Source organism: Lepidochelys olivacea, assembly GCF_965140295.1.
Source record: "Lepidochelys olivacea isolate rLepOli2 genome assembly, chromosome: 1".
In the NCBI taxonomy this organism is placed as follows: Eukaryota; Metazoa; Chordata; order Testudines; family Cheloniidae; genus Lepidochelys; species Lepidochelys olivacea.
The window spans coordinates 269,560,546-269,578,811 of record NC_140411.1 but is presented as its reverse complement, the minus strand read 5'-3'; the positions used below and the strand labels follow the sequence as shown (position 1 = coordinate 269,578,811).

Here is an 18,266-nt window from a genome sequence, read left to right as displayed (position 1 = left end):
TACAGTGATCCCCAGTTGGCAAAGTGTCTCGGAGCCTAGCCTTGTACATCAGCAAGCATGTACCCCACATAAGGAATGTTGAGTCCATTCTCAGCAACTAACCAAACCCAGTTGTTGGGAGGGGTAGATAAGTCCTATGACTGCCAGTGCCATAGAACTCCCCTGAGAACTCGTGTCCAGCAGGGCATCCATCCACACACCATTGAAGTTGATGGGAACGATCAGACACTTGCTGATGAATCTGGATTGTTCCCAGTTGGGTGTTGGGCCTAGTGATTGTCCCTGCAGAGTTTGATCCCGCACCCTGAGGGTCCCCTGTTTAGAGCACCCAACGTTGGGAGCACCTCCTCATGATGTAGCCGGCTTCCCAACATTGTCCCTTCTTAAACTTCCCAAATCCTATTCATGAGCCACTTGTAAGGTAGGGGTTCCCCGGATTTGGGTAGGAGTCCTGGGTTCCAGTCATGTGTCTCTGCACAAACACCAGCCTTCCCTTCTAGGGGGGCAGAGTTAGCTCCTGATACTGGCACCTGCATTGTGAGCTCAAAGTGGTGGGTCTTGCGACATGATTGCAGCCGTCCTGTTAGCTCCAGGTTGTGCATCTGTAAGAGTTGCGTTTTGCAAGCAGCTCGTTCTCCTCCAAGCAGCTCTTGATTCCAGTTCTGCATCCTGTCTCAGTCTCTGCCCCAGCTCAGTGCCACTGCTTCTCCTCTGCCTTTTCTTTTGTTCTCTCCTCGAACTTTCCCGTACCTGTTCCCTGTCCTGCCCCACATCCGCTCATTGGCTCAAACTCACACAGGTGGTGTGTAGTTAATTCTGTATTCTTGTTTTGAAGTGGCACTGCCCCCAGCTAATCCAAGTCTATGCATAGTAGCAGGGAGGCAGAACGGGGGAAGAAAGGAAGGGGAAGGGAGAACTGACACCCACAGGTGTGATCGCAGTGCATGGGACCAGCTTTAAGATTTTGGAGAGGATTAGTAATTTGATTCTTTTGGGATCTACCAAATTTAATATATTTAATTTGTATAAAAGATGTCCTGTATGGAGCTCTTGCTTCATTCAGTGAGACCCTCAAAGGCGACTATAGTCTTGCAAGTTGTGTGTGAATGAACATAACTTCACTGAAGCCCTTACCTTTTAGGGCATTGCAGTGCTGTACAGGCAAATACTTCCAGATCATGGCATTTTTTTCTTTTAAAGAAATCTAGGAAATTTCACCTTAAAAAACTCTATATCAAGAGACCATTCAAGTTCCATCACTAAGCCCTATAGGACAAAAAGCTATATGGTATTATATTGTATTATTTGAGATATAATATGTCTTTAGGTAATTTAAGGGCCATGGACCAGATTTTAAAAGGTATTTAGGCATGTAGTAGGCATTTTGAAAAGCACCTAGGTACCTAACACTCATTGAAATCAATTACTTTAGGCACATAGGTGCTTTTGAAAAGCCCAATAAATGCCTAAATATATTTCTAAATCTGGCCCTATATCTTAGTGCACATGCACAGGGAGCATCCTTCACACTGGAATATCCTAACTTTAGAATGCTTGCTTCTGAAACCTTAATATTTTTTTTTACAGTTTTTTAATAGAATATTGTAAAACTGCTGCTAGGGAATACTAAATTTATGGCTGAGATTTTACCTCCATTGTAAACATATTCTGAGAAATTTGCCTTTGCGGATTTGAATGTTGTTTTAGAAAGTTTGAGGAGAATCTGTCCATGTGTGTTTTTAGTTATATGTGAATGAGAATATATATATTTACCACTAACTGATAAATGGCTGAACTTTAAAATTTCAAAATTAGCATGTGAAGCCAATGGGAATATTGTCTGTCTAAAGAGAATATGATTGGACCTTAATAGCAACAACAAAAAATGATTGCACTTTGTTTTCCATAGTATATAATGTAGCTGTTAGCGCTACTCTCAGTTTATTTGTATGTGAATTTATTTCAGAAAAGCCCTGCAGAACAGTTACATTTTGCTTATGAAAATCTTGAAAAAGCAATTAATGGAATGAACATGTCTCGCTTAATGACCATTTTACCAGATGGAAAATCAGTACTTGACACCTATTGTACAAAGGTAAAGTATTACAGACCAGTCAGCTTAACTTTTGAACCCGGAAAGACAATGGAGCAAATAATTAAGCAATCAATTTGCAAACATCTAGAAGACAATAAGGTGATAAGTAACAGTCAGCATGGATTTGTCAAAAACAAATAGTGTCAAAGCAACCTGATAGCTTTCTTTGACAGGGTAACAAGCCTTGTGGATGGGGGAAAGTGGTAGACATGGTATATCTTGACTTTAGTAAAGCTTTTGATACTGTCTCGCATGACCTTCTCATAAACAAACTAGGGAAATGCAACCTAGATGGAGCTACTATAAGGTAGGTGCAAAACTGGTTGGAAAACCGTTCCCAGAGAGTAGTTATCAGTGGTTCACAGTCATGCTGGAAGGGCATAATGAGTGGGGTCCCACGGGGATCAGTTCTGGGTCTGGTTCTGTTCAATAACTTCATCAATTATTTAGATAATGGCATACAGAGTACACTTATAAATTTTGCCGACGATACCAAGCTGGGAGGTGTTGCAAGTGCTTTAGAGCAGTGGTTCTCAAAGCTGGTCCGCCGCTTGTTCAGGGAAAGCCCCTGGCTCGCTGGACCAGTTTGTTTACCTGCCGCGTCTGCAGGTTCGGCTGATCGCGGCTCCCACTGGCCAATTGGGATCCTTCCTTGGCCCATGCTGCTTGCTGCAGCCCCCATTGGCCTGGAGCGGCGAACCGTGGCCTGTGGGAGCCATGATCGGCTGAACCTGCGGACGCGGCAGGTAAACATACCGGTCTGGCGCGCCAGGGACTTTCCCTGAAGAAGTGGCGGACCGGCTCTGAGAACCATTGCTTTAGAGGATCTGATCTCCTGTATAAGACAGACCGTAGAACTTCCCCAAAATAATTCCTAGAGCAGATCTTTTAGAAGAACATCGCATCTTGATTTAAAATTTGTCAGTGCTGGAGAATCTATCATGACCCTTTGTAAATGTTCCAGTGGTTAATTACCCTCACTTAAAAATTTACACCTTAATTCCAGTCTTAATGTGTCTTTAACTTCCAGCCATTGGATCATGTTATACCTTTTTCTGCTAGATTGAAGAGCCCATTATTAAATATTTGTTCCCCTGTAGATACTTATAGACTATAATCAGGTCACCCCTTAACCTTCTCTTTGTTAAGCTAAATAGATTTTGCTCCTTGGGCCCATCACTGTAAGACACATTTTCTAATCCTTTAATCATTCTCGTGGCTCTTCTCTGAACCCTCTCCAATTTATCAACATCCTTTTTGAACTGTGGACACCAGAACTGGACACAATATTCAAGATGTAGTGTGTCAGGCGGACAGACCTATAATTACCCAGGGCATCCCATTTACCCTTTCTAAAAATTGGCACAACATTAGTTTACTTCCATTCTTCTGGAACCTTCCCAGTACTCCAAGACTTATTGAAAATCAGCGTTAATGGTCCAATGAGCTCCTCAGCCAGCTCTTTTAAGTCTCTTGGATACAAGTTATTTGGACCTGCTGATTTAAAAATGTCTGACTTTAGAAGCTTCTGTTTAACATCCTCCAAAGATACTAGTGGAATAGAAAGAGTGTTATCATCACCATATGTAGAAACTATATAATCTGTTTTCCCCAAATTCAGAACAGAAATATGTATTGAACACTCCGCCTTTTCTGCATTATTGTTGATAATTGTACCGTTTCCATCTAGTAATGGATCAATACAATTGTTAGGATTCTTTTAATTCCTAATATATTTTTAAAAATTCCTGTTGTCCTTAACTCTGCTGGCCACAAATTTCTCCTTATGTCTCTTTGCTTCCCTTAACAATTTTCCACAGTTCTTAGCTTCTGATTTGTATTCATTACTATCAACTTCTCCCTTCCTCCATTTTTATATATACATGCCATTATATATATATATATATATATATATATATATATATATATATATATATATATATATAATGCCACAATTCAGGAAGAATTCAATGCTGGTTAAACTGACCTGGTTTAGAGTAGAAGTGAAGGCAGCTATAAATATATGTATATATTTCTGGGCATCTAGTAAGTTCTTAAATGATTCCAAATGATCATTCACGTTTTTCTGATTAAATTTTTCCTCCCAGCGTATTTGGCTCATACATATTGTAAAACACATTGTCTCCACTCATCCTACGTAAAAGGCGTGTTGAAAACGATCATTTCCCTGATGTGAACAGCATCTATTATTTCCATAACCTATTGTAGAGTAGTTGACCATGGATAGAACTATTTCATTTTTGATGTAGATAGTTCATTTGAGTGTAGTTTTGTGACTTCTGATTGTAAGATTCAGAAATCTGTGTTATGTTTCTTATCTGTGTCTGTGTATTATACTTTATTATTGAGTTTGCTTTTGACTATTTTAAAGAGAATGAATTTCTGAATATTTGTTATCTATATAGTTATGGCAAATTGCTGAAACTTCCTCAACATACTAAATTAGTAATTTTCTTATTAGTAATCTCAAAATAAATATATTAAAATGGCTTACTTTAAATCAGTATTTGCTTAATTAATTTCTTTTTATCAGAAGAATTCAAAAGGCCAAAATCTGAATGCTTCTTCAGCATATGGTAATGATAAGCCAGTCCCAAAAAACAATTTTGTGATGGATTTACACTTGGAGCTTATTCAGGCTCAACACAGAGTCGCTGTGAAACTTCTTAACATGAAACAAGGTAATGTTTAATAAAGCTAAATAACTTTCACAGTTGGATTAATGTGTGTGCTAGTATATTTTTGTAATGTTATTTAAGTCATAAAAGTTTATCAATGCTTGTAAAATGCAGCAAATTTGGGGCAGTTTATATTTCACACACAATCAGAAATAACATGTTGAGATTAACATCTGTTTATCAAACAATATCCTGCAATCTTTAATCTGTGCTCGGTTACATCAGTGGGAATTAAATCTTAATATGGACTCCAGTATTTGGCTCCTAGACAGTGAGTTACATGATTTCAATTGTATTGCAAATTGCTGTAATGTCATTAAAATAAAGGAAGGAGGAAGCTCTGTAGATGGATCATCTGTACTATATACTCTCTCTAGAAAAGTAGATTTGAATAGTTTATTTTATAATATTTGTAGTCTCAATTTCTGTGCTACCAATTTACCCTTATCTACTCGATGTTAGCAAGAAACCTGCTCTCCCAGTCTGGTATGGAAGGCCCCAAAGAATCACTCTGCTTGGTCCATTTTTGAATATTTAAAAGCCATTATAAATCTTGTACTTCAGGATTTCCCATGAAATCCTAGTGTGGTAGGGTACTTCTTTCACCTTGTCAGCCTCTTTCTCCCTTGGACAGTGTAGGGGCCTGGAGTAAATCAGTCTGACTCTGGAGGGGTTTTCTCTTCACTGTGGTTTATTTTTCCTTATTTACATGGTTGGCCGCAGGCTAGGCCAAAGAAGTTCTCTTAAGCAAAACGAGAAAAAACCCTAACTCCCAACACAAACAGAAATATTTTCCCCTTTCCCCTCTTCAGGCTGTTATTGTACTACACTGGCGCTGATCTTTCACCAGAAGAAGGGTTTTTAAAGGTCACTAGCAGCCCTTAATTGCCCTCAGGTATCTTTAATTAGTCTGAGTCTCTCACACTTCCCTAAAACACACACACACACACACACACACACACACACACACAGGCTCTCACAAGTCACAGTCCCCCAATACAGATTGTCACACACGCATACAGTCTCACACTCCCCAACACACACACTGACACTCTCTCTCTCTCTCTCTCTCTCACACACACACACACACACACACACACACACACACACACACTGGCTCTCCCTCTGACTTTCTCACACACACTGGCTCTCATACACACACACACACACACACACGTATTGTTGTTGTTGTTATTACTTCTTGGTACTTCCTGTCAAAATGCTTGTGGTGAGCCAGGAGTGGCTAGGGGCTGCAGGAGGGCTGTGGGCTGTGGCAAGATGCAACCCCCATGTGTCAGCGCAAAGCCTGCCTTGAGCCACTGTCACACATGAAGCTTGGTGTACGTCAGCAATGGGGAGGTTCTGGCGGTCCGCGGACAGAAGTAATGGCTGTGCCCCCTCGACACACTGGGGTCAGCAGTGCTGGCTGGGGCACCAGTTTAATAATACTGCGAAGGGCCCCATAATCCGAAGGACGGCCCTGACCATGCCCTTATATCTTTCAGGACTGACTTTGTCACACTAGATCAGTGGTTCCCAAACTTGTTCCGCTGCTTGTGCTAGGCTCGTTTGTTTACCTGCCACGTTGGCAGGTTCGGCCAATTGTGGCTCCCAGTGGCCGCGGTTTTCTGCTCCAGGCCAGCGGGAGCTGCTGGAAGTGGTGTGGGCCGAGGGACATACTGGCCGCCGCTTCCAGCAGCTCACATTGGCCTGGAGCAGTGAACCATGGCCAGTGGGAGCTGCGATTGGCCGAATCTGTGGACGCGGCAAGTAAACAAACCGGACTGGCCCTGCAGGGGCTTTCCCTGTACAAGTGGCGGAACAAGTTTGGGAACCACTGCACTAGATAACACAAGATTCCTCTTTCCCCATGAGCTAGCAGTGCTCCTTAGGATCGTCGGGATAAGGGGATGGAATATTTTTGCTTGTCAGCTCACTCTAAGAAATGCCGATGATCCAAACAAAAGAACAGAGAGGAGCATATATTGTCAGAGTAAGAATTCAGATACAGAACTACCTATAAACCCTCTGACAGTACTCTTCAACAGGACCATCATAATGAGCAAGATGATGAAGTGTTTTCTATCCATATAGGTGTTCAAATGGATGGCAAAAATCTCAAGTCTACTAAGTCTCCTGGGAAAGATGTAAATTGCCTTTGTCTCTTCACAGGTAATGCATATTGATGTATTGATTAAAAAGTTTAGTGTAGTATTGCTATAAAATGTGTAAAAAATTAAGAATCCTTATTATATCACTTGTTTAACAATATATTTGTTTTACAGAATCAGATATAATGAATAAAATCAAAAAGAATAAGTTATCCAAAGCTATCTTCCTGATGCAGAAGGCTGCATTGATGTTCCCTAAAGGATCAAGCAGTTCTTCCCAAAAGCACCTCCTCGAGGTAATATAAATTATCTTTATTGTGAAATTTCTGAAGTACCCTTTAAAATATCAGGTTTCAGAGTAGCAGCCATGTTAGTCTGTATCCACAAAAAGAAAAGGAGGACTTGTGGCACCTTAGAGACTAACAGATTTATTTGAGCATCATCAAGGATCTACAGCCTATCCTGAAGGACAACCCATCACTCTCACAGATCTTGGGAGACAGGCCAGTCCTTGCTTACAGACACCCCCCCAACCTGAAGCAAATACTCACCAGCAACCACACACCAGAATCACTAACCCAGGAACCTATCCTTGCAACAAAGGCCATTGCCAACTGTGTCCACATAGCTATTCAGGGGACACCATCAAAGGGCCTAATGACATCAGCCACACTATCAGAGGCTCGTTCACCTGCACATATACCAATGTGATATATGCCATCGTGTGCCATGTACATTGGCCAAAGTGAACAGTCTCTACGTAAAAGAATAAATGGACACAAATCAGACGTCAAGAATTATAACATTCAAAAACCAGTCGGAGAACACTTCAATGTCTTTGGTCACTCGATTACAGACCTAAAAGTGGCAATTCTTCAACAAAAAAACCTCAAAAACAGACTCCAACGAGAGACAGCTGAATTGGAATTAATTTGCAAACTGGATACAATTAACTTAGGCTTGAATAAAGACTGGGAGTGGATGGGTCATTATACAAAGTAAAACTATTTCCCCATGTTTTTTCTCCCCCCTTCCCGCCCCCTCCACTGTTCCTCAGACGTTCTTGTCAACTGCTGGAAATGGCCCACCTTGATTATCACTACAAAAAGGTCCCCCCACACACACTCTCCTGCTGGTAATAGCTCACCTTACCTGATCACTCTCATTACAGTGTGTACGGTAACACCCATTGTTTCATGTTCTCTGTGTATATAAATCTCCCCACTGTATTTTCCACTGAAGGCATCTGATGAAGTAAGCTGTGGCTCACAAAAGCTTATGCTCAAATAAATTGGTTAGTCTCTAAGGTGCAACAAGTCCTCCTTTACTTTTTAAAATATCAGTTTTTCACATTCCATGTAACACAGGACTGGATTATTTCTTCTTGCAAAAACACCCGAAAGGAAGGGATCTGAGGAACTTGAAGTCAACATGAAAACCCTGAAGCATTCCATGAGGTGGCAGGGAGGGAGGAACAGAAGGAGAGGGAAAGAAGTGTTTTTGACTCTTGTGGAATGGGCATTTGTTTCATCCCGAAATATATGGATTGGTTGGAGGCCAAGCCATCCAGGCACAGATCCTGCAACTCTGAGCCAGCTCTGCAGATCTCCCCAAATCCTTCATGTCCCACATGTAGGATTTTCTCCTCAAACTACATTGGATGAGATTCAAGATGAGACATGTTCACTCCCAGATCAATGACAGGTGTAAGATTTGGTATTGTGCAACTCATGGGGGTGAGTGCATTGCATGGCTGATCCAGAGCCCATTGAAGTCATTGGGAATCTTTCCATTGACTGCAAGGGCCTTTCCATTAGAATCCTCTCTTTGTCAGTGAAATACAGTACTTGTTTCTAGCCCTGGAACAGGAAGATATTGGACTCTAAAACTTGCAACTATATTAGAAAATGTTTTCTGTCATTTTTAGACGTTTCTAAAATGTTAGTTATTTTTCTCATCCTTTCAGTCCCAGACAGTTGGACCATGGTAACAAAAACACCTGGCTTTACAGATAAAAGAATGAAAAAACTGGTCCTAATAAGATTTTTAAAACACTCTAGAAATATTTTAAACTATTTTTTCTGTAAAATATGTGGTATATGGCAGAATACAGAATGGGGTGCGGTGTTGTGAAGATTTACCAGCAACTTGGCCGTGAGCACCTATAGTTCCACCACTTTTGAGTAACGTGGCCATCCCAAACAAATGCTGGTAAAGACTTTGTTTGATACCACACTATTATATATTCTTTTCTCTTCCTGTGTATATATCACACACCAAAAAGGTAAATAAAAATAATGTTATTTAGATTTGCAAGTTGGGTCCTCAAGAGTTAGGAATGCAAGAATTAAGGTTGCCCGTGCAACCTCCTAGCTAGCATAAGGAGAAAGCTGGTGCATGTGGGTGGGTGGGGAAGTGGGCTGGCTCCTGGGGTGTAACAGGGCTGGCTATTTCCTGAGCACCCACTTTTGGTCAGAGGTCACTGTTTCCCTGCACTCAGTCCAAAGGTAATTGAATTACTACCTTTCTAGGGGATCCAATGTATTTAGTCCTCTAGGTACACATTGGCCATCCAAGCTCCAACCCCATTCAAAGTCTCTTTCCTCTTAAGTAGGGATTCCCAGCCCTCCTTCCCAGAGCTTGGTCCTGTCACAGTCACTCCCAGACTTTATTTGGTGGGAGTTCAGCCTCCTGGTTCTTACTACTCCACTTTTCTGGTATTAGGGTCTTCCCTGCAGGAGTCTTTCTCACTCCTTACAAACTACCTGAACTTCGCCTCTTCACTGTAGCTTTCAGCTGCTTTTTATAGGGGAAACACCAGATCGCTTGCAGGTTGGGCTTATCCTGCGATTAGGGTTGTTTTAGCCTCAGGCTCTCTGGCTCGTGGGACAAGCCACCCTGTTATATGGGGCCATGTGCTGAGAGTGGGGGTGATGGAAGGAAGACTGATTCTTCTCTCTTTCTCACCTCCCTCCCCCACCGGAGGTTGGGTGTGAATGGTCTTCCCAGATAGTGTGATAGGCCACGGCAGATATACGCTGGCCCCGGGCAGTGGGGCTCGGGCTTCGGCCCTGAACCCCAGCAAGTCTAAGCCAGCTCTGGCGATTCCATTAAAACAGAGTCGTGACTCATTTTGGGGTCCTGACTCACAGTTTGAGAGCCGCTGGGTTATAAAATTCCCTCGATTTTAACCAATATTTTGGGTAAGACCCTCCTTAGCCTACCCTTGGACTCATCTCACTTCTGAAACCTCTTGCCCTCCCTCCTATGGGGATAGAGGGTACCACAAGGGGACCTCAGTCTGTGAAGAATTCAGGCTATTCCTCCTCCCAGAGGACAAGTTTCACCAGCAAAATCTGTGTTTCTTTTATTCTGGGAACTAGCTTTAGTATTCTTCTGCACTGAACACTGGCTGCATGTTGCAACAAACTAAATGTTCTTCTTCAAGCGCTTGCTCATATCAGTTTCAGTTAAGTGTGCGTGCGCCATGTGCAAAGTCGTTGGAAAGTTTTTCCCCTAGCAGCACCCATCAGGTCAGCTTTGGAGCCCCCTGGAGTGGTGCCTCTGTGGTGCTCAATATATGCCCTGCTGGCCCGGCGCCTGCTCAGTTTCTTCTTACCAGCAGTGATGGTTGTTGGAACTGCGGTGGCTTGCTTAGCAAATTCTCCTCTTATTCTCCTAGCCTTTCAGTTTGCTGTAGTTTTAGTGTTAGTTGTAGTTATTGAGGTGGCTCTGAGACTGCAATCTGCCTTGGCGCAGCAAGACCTGGCACCGAGTTCATCGGTGCGGTGTGCTCCAGCATCCGTGGCAGAAGTAGCACCACAGAAGGGCTCTGGCCACTGGTCCCATTCCCCGGCACTACAGGAGTTGGCCAGTGGGACGCGACCCAGGGAGGAGTACCCGGCACTGAAAGCTTTGGAGCTGGCACCGTCAACTTCGGCCCCACAAATCTGCCCATTGAGTCCGGTGCCATTGGACTCCCCAAGCCATGTGGTGGAAGAGGTGGGGCTCTGCATCCACCCCAAACACCTTTGAGGCTGTGAGGGACCTCATTGCCATAATGGCACCGTGGTCTCTGGCCCTCCACGACCAGCCTCCAGCGCCACCAAAGGCGGCACCGTCCCAAGGCAAGCTGGCGATATTGCATCCACCTGCATCTCCAAGGCACTGCTCTCCTACACTGACAAGGAGGCACCGCTTTGAGTCCAGGCACTGATCCATCTCACGACAACACTGGGACTTGCGGCACTGGTTGGACCTGTGGCACCAGTCTGACTCACAGCACTGGTCTGGCTTGCGGCACTGCTTACCATCCTGGCACTGATCCTCATCTCGGCACAGGTCCCTGACTTAGTGGAGGTCCCGTTCTCTGCACCAATCATCACAGCACTGGTTGAGGTCTTGGTGTCTGTTGTCTTCGTGGCGCCACTATGGATCTCGGCACTGCTCCTGTCAAGGCTGATTCCTCACTCTGGCACTTAGAGTGCAGAAGGTGGGGGCCCACAAGGACTCTAAAAATTAATACTTGCCACTCCAGGCTTGTATTAAACTCCCAAGGTTACAGCTTTTCTCTTACCTTGGATGGGTAGATGCTGCCACCACCCAAGTGCAAAACCCATTTGATGCCCCAGGAAGGCACACTTGAGAATTCCTTCCTGTGGGGTACCCTCAAGCTCTTTCATCCCCCCTCTGGGGAAGAGCTGAGAAAGAAAAACAAAAGAAATCAGCTGTTGCCACCAGCTAATTAAACAACATGTGCACAAACCTCTTAAGACACAAAAATTCCAATTCTGTTCTTAAAAAAAGTAAATTTTATTAATAAAAAAAAGGAAAGAAAATACATCTGAGAACTTAGGCTTTTGCTAGATTTTCAACAAAATAACTACGAGGATTAAGCATCAAGAATAGCTTTCTTGAGGTCCAGCTTAAAGATTACAAGCAAAACAAAAGCACCTGGGGTTAGCACAGAGGAATCCGCAAGCCATAAAGAAATAAAAGGGATAAACCTAATTGCGTCTTCCTAAACATTTCCTGCTCTACTTACATATCTGGGGTTTCAAATGAGTAGTTTCTAGGTATGATACTGAGGATTTTTCATACCTGGCCCAAGCTTCTCACAGCATCACTGCTCTCTGTCTGCCTCTCCCCGAAAACAACAGACAAAAAGGGAGTCCTGTTTCAATTTTTAAAGGTTCTAGCCTTCCCGTTGGCTCTTTTGGCTAGATGCCCACTCACTTCCTTTTACCTATGCATAGCAGTGAGACTTTTTAACCCTTTACAGGTAGATCAATTAGAGAACAGCTACTAAGAGGGATTTTATAATGGCTGGCTGGGTGTCCATAAAAGAGAGCTACCCGTGCCCTTCATTTAACACAGCTCCCCATCCTTGTGGCACCGCTCACCAGCCCAGCTTTGCTTGGCACCGCCCTGGCCGTCAAGATCCCGGTCCTCGTCTTTGGACTTGGAGGTGGGGTCCAGATACTCGCACTGGAGCTGGCACCAGTCGGCACACAGACGCCCCAACGTGGGCACAATTCCATGGCTGGCGCAAGGGCAGGGGCTGGCACAGTGGCCCTTTTGGACCCCCTGGGCATATCACTAGGTCCAGGGTACCTTGTCCAAGGGCTCCTGGTCAGTGGTATCTGAGACTGGGCTGCCAGCAACCTTGGCCAGCTGCCCTGCCCCCAAGGGCACTGAGGGGACTCCGGCCTCAGTGCCTCCCCTGGAGCTGGCCCCTGCTCCTACAGCTGATCCAGGGATAATTGACTCAGAACAGGAGGCTGGGCAGGAGGCTCCAATGGATCAGGAGGTCCAGGATGACCCTGTTCCCCCGCTTGCATCCCCGTCATCCTCTCCAGACGAGGCAGTGCCAGGGACTTCTACTTCAGGGCTACCGCCTATAGACAGTGATGCCCACCAGGACATGCTGCGCAGGGTGGCGCGCAATATGGGTCTACAGGCTGAGGAGGTGGCAGAACAAGAGGACTGTGGACATACTGGCCCCAGAAGGTCCATCCAGGGTGGTCCTGCCACTTATCAAGACCATCCAGGTCAACTCGAAGGCCTTGTGGCAGACCCCAGGCTCCATTGCCCCCACAACTAAGGGTGTAGGAAGGAGGTACTTTGTCCCCCCTAAGGGGCAGAAGTATTTGTACACCCACCCACAGACCTGCTCCTTGGTAGTGTCGGTGGTGAATGAACGTGAGAGGCACGGGCAACAAGGACCTTCTTCTCAATGAGAGCAAGTCAACCCTGATACCAGCTCCAAGGATAGAGTTTCTCAGGGCAGTCCTGGACTCAGGGCATGCCTGAGCATTCCTGCTGGAAACCCATTTTCTAGTGATCTCAGATGCCATACAAGATATCAGACAGTACCCTACCACTACAGCAAGGGCCTGCCTGAGACTACTTGGTCGCATGGCATCTTGTACATTCGTGGTTTAGCATGCCAGGATGCGTCTCAGACCTCTCCAGATTTGGCTCATGTCAGCGTACTGCCCAGGATGTGACAGTCTGGACTCTGTGGTCACTCTTCTGGGTCACGTCCTCTAGTCCCTGGGCTGGTGGCTCAACCAACAAGACGTGTGCAAGGAAGTCCCCTTCCACAGACCTCAGCCCTCCCTGTCCCTGGTAATGGACATATCGGTGCTAGGGTGGGACGTGCACCTGGGAGACCTTCAGACACAGGACCTCTGGTCTTAAGATGAGCTCTCGCTCCACATCAACATCAAGGAGCTGAGAGCAATTTGATTAGTGTGCCAGACCTTCCAGGCCCACTTGAGGGGTCAATGTGTGGGAGTCATGAAGGACAAAACAACTGCAATGTTTTACATAAACAAGCAGGGTGGCACCTGTTCCTCTCCCCTCTGTTGGGAAGCCCTCCAGCTGTGGGAGTTCTGCATAGCCCACTCTATCCATTTGGAGGCAAAGTATCTCCCAGGATCACAGAACGAGCTGGCGTACTACCTCAGGAGATCGTTCCGCAACCACAAGTGGTCCATCCAGCTGGATGTCGTCCTCACCATCTTCTAGATATACTCCCCATATTGATCTCTTTGCTGCGCGAAGCAACAGGAAGTGCCCAAGGTTCTGCTCCTTCTGGAACCACAGCCAGGGCTCCCTTGTGGATGCCTTCCTCCTCCCATGGTGAAATCATCTCATGTATGTGTTCCCACCATTTCCTCTCGTACACAAGGTCCTGCTCAAAGTCTGGAGGGACAAGGCGGCAGTCATCCTGGTGGCTCCGGCGTGGCCACATCAACACTGGTATGCCATGCTCCTGGAGCTCTCGGTAGACACCCCGATCATGCTACCACTGCTCCCGGATCTGATTACCCAGGACTGTGGTCGCCTTCGTCACCCAGACCTCCAGTCTCTCCACCTCATGGCCTGTAAGCTTCATGGCTAAACCCCATGGAGCTCATGTGCTCGGAATTGGTCAGGGAAGTTCTGCTTGGTAGCAGGAAGCCCTCCACTAGGGCCACCTATCTGGTAAAATGGAGGCAGATTGCGATCTGGTGCTCCCAGAGCCATACTGCACCATTGCAGGCCCCCATTCCTGTCATCCTGGAGTACCTGCTGCAGCTCAAGCAGCAAGATCTGGCTGTTTCTTCCATCAAGGTGCACCTGGCAGCTATCTCTGCGTTCCACCCGGGAGTGGCCAGGCGCTCCATCTTCCCCAACCCCATGGTAAGCCACTTCCTCAAGGGCTTGGAGTGCCTGTACCCACAGGTTAGGTAGCCCATCTCTGCATGGGACCTCAACCTGATTCTTTCCAAACTGTTGGGAGCTCCATTTGAACCATTGGCAACTTGCTTACTCCTGTATCTATCATGGAAGGTTGCTTTTCTGGTTGCCATTACTTTGACGAGGAGGTTCTTGGAGCTCAAGGCCCTCACTTCTGACCGTCCGTACATGGTCTTCTTCAAGGACAAGGTGCAGCTCAGGCCTCACCTGGCTTTCCTTCCAAAGGTTGTGTCTCAGTTTCACTCCAGCCACGACATTTTTCTGCCTGTGTTTTAACCTAAATCTCATGTGACCAGCCAAGAGCAACGGCTCAACTCTCTGGATGTTCGATGGGCGCTTGCTTTTTACATTGAGCATACTAAGCTGTTCTGAAAGTCGAACTAGCTATTCATGGCGGTAGTAGACCATAAGAAAGTTCTCCTGGTCTTGTCACAGAGTATCTCATCGTGGATTACCTCCTGCATCCGCACCTGCTACGAATTAGCCAATGTTCCAACCCTGGCTCTCACAGCCCATTCCACGAGGGTGCAGGCCTCATGAGCAGCGTTCCTGGCCCAGGTGCCAATTCAAGAAATCTGCATGGCAGCGACGTGGCCCTCAATGCACACATTTGCCACTCATTATGCTATAACCCAGCATGTTAGAGATGATGCAGCCTTCAGCCGAGAAGTGCTCCAGTTTGTCATTCCATAACTCCGACCCCACCTCCAAGGTAGGACTTCGTAGTCACCTAACTGGAATCGATAGGAGCAAGCAGTCGAAGAAGAAAAAATGGTTACTTATCTTCTCGTAACTGTTGTTCTTCTAGATGTGTTGCTCATATCCATTCCAGACCCACCCACCTTCCCTCTGTCGGAGTAGCCAGCAAGAAGGAACTGAGGAGGCGCAGGGTCCGCAGGGTCATATATTGAGTGCCATAGAGGCGTCACTCCAGCGGGCTCCACAGCCAACCCGACGGGTGCTGCTAGGGGAAGACATTTCTGACGACTGCGCATCTAACTGGAATAGATACAAGGAACACATCTTGAAGAACAACAGTTACGAGAAGGTGAGTAACCATTTTTTCCAAAAAAAATCCTACTATTAAATTTCCAAGACCTACTCCTTTTACCCTAACTGTGCCTCCATGTTGCTGCAGGGAAGGTGAAAAATCCCACTGCACATCTGCCACTTTGGTCCAATGGGAAAAAAATCCTTCCTAATCCCCAAACAGGTGCTAGATTACATCTAGAGGGAGGAAGGGTGAAGCAGCTAAAGTGGACAAAAGGCCCTCCAAATCCAAGAAGAGGTTTAAATTAATGGGGAAAGAGGGAAAGCAGGGCAGTCAGCTCTCAACCACCCTCCCTCCCCACTGCCTGGCCAATGGGAAGCGGAGGGCCCATGGAAGAGGAGGAGGGGCCCAATCCTGCATTCTCATGCATGTCCTCTTCCACTCTCTCATATTTTTTCTGAGCTATTTCACTGCCAGTCCTATCTGTATCTCACTCAGTGAGATAAAGTGGGGGACAGGGGGCAACCTAAGCTTCCTTCCCAAGCATGGCTGTTCCTAAAGTTTCCTCCCAGAAGTTTCTCCGAGTTAGCTCTCCACTTCTCTCAGATCCCTTTGATCCCTTTTATGTCTTGATTGGAGCTAACAAGAGTTGCCTACCAGCATTAATCTTTAATCAGCACCAATAATAATTACTCACATCTTTCTCTACCGTTATAACACCTCAGCTTGGGGTGACCCATCAAAGAGCCCTGCATTCCTGTTTTTGTATATTGTGAAATTCAGTTTAGCACAGAGGACTTACACGATGCCCCATTCACCACTTAAAGCCCACTAATCCTAAACCCAGGCCATAACTGATTGATGGGGCACTATGTGTGGGCCTCAGCATTGTGGAGAACTTTATCATACTGTAATATTCATTTTGGAGATGTTTTGCAAATATAAAATGTGTTTTGATTTTTCTCTTCTGTTTGGTTTTTCACCTTCATTTTGTATTCTATTCTTATTTTTCATCATAGGATGCATTAGCTTTAATTCAGAAGGTGGAAGCTGAACAAAATGCATTGTGCTCCAATCTGAAACAAGCTATCTCTAGCAAGAAAAACAGAATCCCCCCTCCTCCTCTGTTGCTTTCCAGATCACATTGCTCCATGACATTTAAACCAGCCCCATTCACCTCAGATGTTCAGGTAATGCTTTTCATAATGACTCCATAAGAAAGATGTGAAACTATAAGTGGCAGTGAAGAAAGTTGCTTCAGCAATACCATATTTATCACAGTGCTCTTTGTCATTCTTAGGTAGATTATGTTGTTTTAACTGAATAAATTCTAAATTCTCATCTCTGTGACTAAATTCTCATCACTGGTGACTCACTGTTGTGAACTTGACATTTACCAGCAACATTACTCCTTTTCTTTTTAGGAAAAGAAGTACTTGTGGCACCTAAGAGACTAACCAATTTATTTGAGCATAAGCTTTCGTGAGCTACAGCTCACTTCATCGGATGCATACTGTGGAAAGTGTAGAAGATCTTTTTATACACACAAAGCATGAAAAAATACCTCCCCCTACCCCACTCTCCTGCTGGTAATAGCTTATCTAAAGTGATTACTCTCCTTACAATGTGTATGATAATCAAGTTGAGCCATTTCCAGCACAAATCCAGGTTTTCTCTCCCCCCCCCACACAAACCCACTCTCCTGTTGGTAATAGCTTATCTAAAGTGATCACTCTCCTTACAATGTGTATGATAATCAAGTTGGGCCATTTCCAGCACAAATTCAGGGTTTAACAAGAATGTCGGGGGGGGGGGGGGAGGGTTGGAAAAAAGAAGGGGAAATAGGTTACCTTGCATAATGGCTTAGCCACTCCCAGTCTCTATTCAAGCCTAAGTTAATTGTATCCAATTTGCAAATGAATTCCAATTCAGCAGTCTCTTGCTGGAGTCTGGATTTGAAGTTTTTTTGTTGTAATATCGCAACTTTCATGTCTGTAATCGCAGCTGTAGCTCACGAAAGCTTATGCTCAAATAAATTGGTTAGTCTCTAAGGTGCCACTAGTACTCCTTTTCTTTTTGTGAATACAGACTAACACGGCTGCTACTCTGAAACATTTCTTTTCCTGTGGTCTGTTCTCTTCTGTTACTGCCATATATCATCCGTTTATGCTACCTGTCAAAAACTAATCCTTCTGCTAAGCAGGCACTATGCACACTTCAATTTGATGTTCCAAATAACCACTATCTGCAGTTTTTTCAAGAGATGAATTTTAATAGTAAATCTTTTCAAACATGTTCATGCTGTGTATAGAAATGGTGAGGACTCAATTGCTGTTCCGAGTTATAAACAAAATTCTGGAAATAGTGTTTTCAGACTTCGTATATTTATTATGACCAATTGACTGAATTGCAACTTTGAATTCACTGTGGGACAATATCTTTCCATTTATGCCCTAAGTAATAATTTTTAAAAGTTTTAAAACTAGTTAAAGCATCCAATATTTAACATTTTGTAATAGGTATGGGTATTTATTCCACTTTAATATATGGCATAGTAAGTTTTTAACAGATCTTATAGGGTATTCACCACTAGATGGTGCAATATGTTTATTTTTTTTATCCTT

At 44.7% G+C, this 18,266-nt stretch overlaps 1 protein-coding gene across 1 annotated transcript in view; it reads left to right on the top strand.

Annotated features, from left to right (window-relative positions):
* Window positions 1-18,266, top strand: part of CFAP54 (cilia and flagella associated protein 54) — a 216,676-nt gene that overhangs the window by 47,774 nt on the left and 150,636 nt on the right. Inside the window, exons 17-21 of the mRNA XM_084646844.1 lie at window positions 1,967-2,095; window positions 4,650-4,797; window positions 6,889-6,966; window positions 7,080-7,201; window positions 16,662-16,832. Coding sequence (XP_084502970.1) covers window positions 1,967-2,095; window positions 4,650-4,797; window positions 6,889-6,966; window positions 7,080-7,201; window positions 16,662-16,832 — 648 coding nt within the window. The remainder of the gene's footprint in view (window positions 1-1,966; window positions 2,096-4,649; window positions 4,798-6,888; window positions 6,967-7,079; window positions 7,202-16,661; window positions 16,833-18,266) is intronic.